At 37.9% G+C, this 2,668-nt stretch overlaps 1 protein-coding gene across 1 annotated transcript in view; it reads left to right on the top strand.

Moving 5' to 3' along the window:
• The first annotated feature begins 852 nt into the window (after positions 1–852).
• The window catches only part of lonp2 (lon peptidase 2, peroxisomal), a 55,858-nt gene continuing 54,042 nt past the window's right edge, over positions 853–2,668 (top strand). The window contains exon 1 of the mRNA XM_015383787.1: positions 853–884. Coding sequence (XP_015239273.1) covers positions 853–884 — 32 coding nt within the window. The remainder of the gene's footprint in view (positions 885–2,668) is intronic.

The raw sequence follows: 2,668 nt of genomic DNA, 5'->3' as shown, positions 1-2,668 counted from the left end.
AAAACAAGCCCAAACCATAACACCATCTCTACCGTGTTACAGAGATGGTTTTCTTATGTCTTTGTTTCTTCATGTAAACGAGTGAAGCAGCATCCCTGTTCTTTACATGCATGTGCAGGTGAAGGTTATTTAACTTTTTACCAGTGGTAGTTATGTGTTAAATAAACCAGGACAGAAAACTAGTGTTGCACCAATACCATTATTGGGCGGGGTCCCAATCCAGCACTAAAATGGTGGTATCGGTATCAGCGAGTACCAACGAATAGGTCACCAATACCATTTTGAGAGGCAAAAGTTTATTAAACTATTGTGACCCATTCCAGGTAGGCAATAAAAAGTTCTACTGGATTCACTTTGTATTAGTCTTTTTCCTGCTTCACAAAGGTAGGCAGCAGCTTGATAAAGCCATGATGGCAATTATTTTACATCCAAGTAGTTTGCAGTTCTTCATATATACACACACATCAATTTTAAACAGATGGTATCGGCCGATACTGCACAGCCAGTAATCGGGTATCGGGGCCAAAAAATAGCATCGCCGCAACACTGCAGGAATTCACTGAACTGAATCTTATCTTTGATCATCTCAGGAGGCTTCAGAACAAATCAGGAGGTGAACCCTTCCTTTTAAAAACCTGAAATTATCCACTGCTTGGTAACCGTCCCTCGTTTTTAGGTCTATTCCATTTTATTTGGTCTTTAAACTCTTGGACCACTAAGCAAAGAGAAAAGCACTTTTAATTCGACTCTCTGAAGGTTTGGTAAATGTATGTCTACATCCAGACCAACAATGTGATTTCCAAGGTGCAGATGTTCTAAGAGCGACCACTAGAGGGGGGGAGGCTGATCAACATGGTTACAGGCACCTACTGGAGCACCCCACGGTCAGAACAGAGAGGGAAGTGGCAGTTAAAGGGAGTTTAAGGTGTGTTTATGAGAGGAGCTCCTTGTTACTCTCTTCTGCCCTCTGCTGGACATTTCAGACACTTCCAGCTGCATGTAGTTGTCTCCATCTGCATCATCTTCTGCGCCACATCTGATTCTGTGTTAGGTTTTTAACAGTGAGGCCTTTCACTTTGTGTGTTACAAATAAGATTTGAGCAACAAAAATCCCTCTAATTTAGCTTGTTTAATCTATATAAGAGACTCTGAGCTGCACTGGGGGGTAAAAGCTTGAATCCTCTTGTTTTTGGATCTCTTGTGTTGGCGCAGACTTTAACTTAAGGCACATGGCTACTTGTCTGTTACTCCCATCATGCTGCTTTGCTCAGTTTATGCTGTAGGATTCAGAGCCCCCCATGACTCTCTGGTTTGTTTTCTTTGTTGTCTCTCACAGTTGGAAGCCGAGCTGTTTTCAGAGTTAACTGTGGCGTTAGAAGTCCCAGGGCTCGCAAACCAAAACAGTTCGGGTTTCAAAACGGTGGTTGGGATGAATCTCAGCTGATCTATTTTGGATTAAATGGATTAAAACATGACAGAAAGATGGACCTCATAAGAAACGTCTTGGTTGTGCAGCATAAATTCTCTTAAACACCTTTCATTTTCTCATTTCTACATCAAATAAATCATCTTTTTATCTTTTACTTGGTTCTGTTTGATCAGTTACAGCTGCTGCCTATGCATTTAGCTCTGACCATAACTGTTTATACAATAGCTGGTGAACTGTGCACTAAGACAATATGTATGCATATTTCTTTCATAAACTCTTGACTGCTTGTTTTTTCCTCTGTGCTTTATGGTTTGTTTTTTGTTTTTTAGCATCAGGAGCAGCTTGATCCAAAGTGACTTTCTCACAGATATAACCCAGAAAAAACTGCAGATACATGGATGTCTCACAGATTTTTGTTTTAGACATGAGATACTGAATATTTATTTTTTGGAAGTGTATAATATGACAGTACTTTTATGAAAGAAATACGGAAATAAATCAATATTTTTATCAACTTACTCTGAGTTTTGTTTCTCTTTATCTAATAAGTTGATTTATGGTATTTATGCAAAATGTTCAGCAGCTCCCAGGGAAGACTAAATGTGTTTTTGTCACACATCATATCATGTCTATTTCCTTAACCTGTTTAAGGCTTTGTTTCACAGATACAATCATCTTCCTTTTAACTTTCACCCAGTATGTCTGCTTTGCTGTTCAATCAGCACCCAGAGCTCACACCTACAGTAAACAACCCTAAGCTTTAATCCTCCCTTAGCCCTAAATCAACGATTCAACAGGATAAGTTAGCTTTGATATCTAGTTTGGGGAAAATTGCTCCTGCTTTATATCCCTTAAAAAGAACTTTCCAGGATCACATTTGAGAAACAATGTATTTGAGCTTCACTTGCAAATGCATCTGTAATTAAGAATGTGATTTATTTAAAACATTTTCAATCAGAACTACTTTTACAATTTAGCTAATTAATTTTACTTCGACTTAGACAGTACTTTATTGATCTCTTGGGAAGACTCCCTTCGGAAATTAAGGTTACCAGCAGCTTACAGGGCAAAAAAGTATTAAGTTAAATTAAGTTAAAATTAAGCAAAATACAAATACAAAAGATAATACAGATTAAGTACAGTGTATATAATAGGAGTTGTGTGTATGTAATATACATGTTCAAATTACTTCAGTTTACTTTTAAAGTGCTGGATAGCAGCATCTTTCACCTAAGAGTT

The sequence above is a fragment of the Cyprinodon variegatus genome, unplaced genomic scaffold (genome assembly GCF_000732505.1).
Source record: "Cyprinodon variegatus isolate N-32 unplaced genomic scaffold, C_variegatus-1.0 Scaffold294, whole genome shotgun sequence".
Taxonomy (NCBI): domain Eukaryota; kingdom Metazoa; phylum Chordata; class Actinopteri; order Cyprinodontiformes; family Cyprinodontidae; genus Cyprinodon; species Cyprinodon variegatus.
This window is presented reverse-complemented; position numbering and strand designations above follow the sequence as displayed.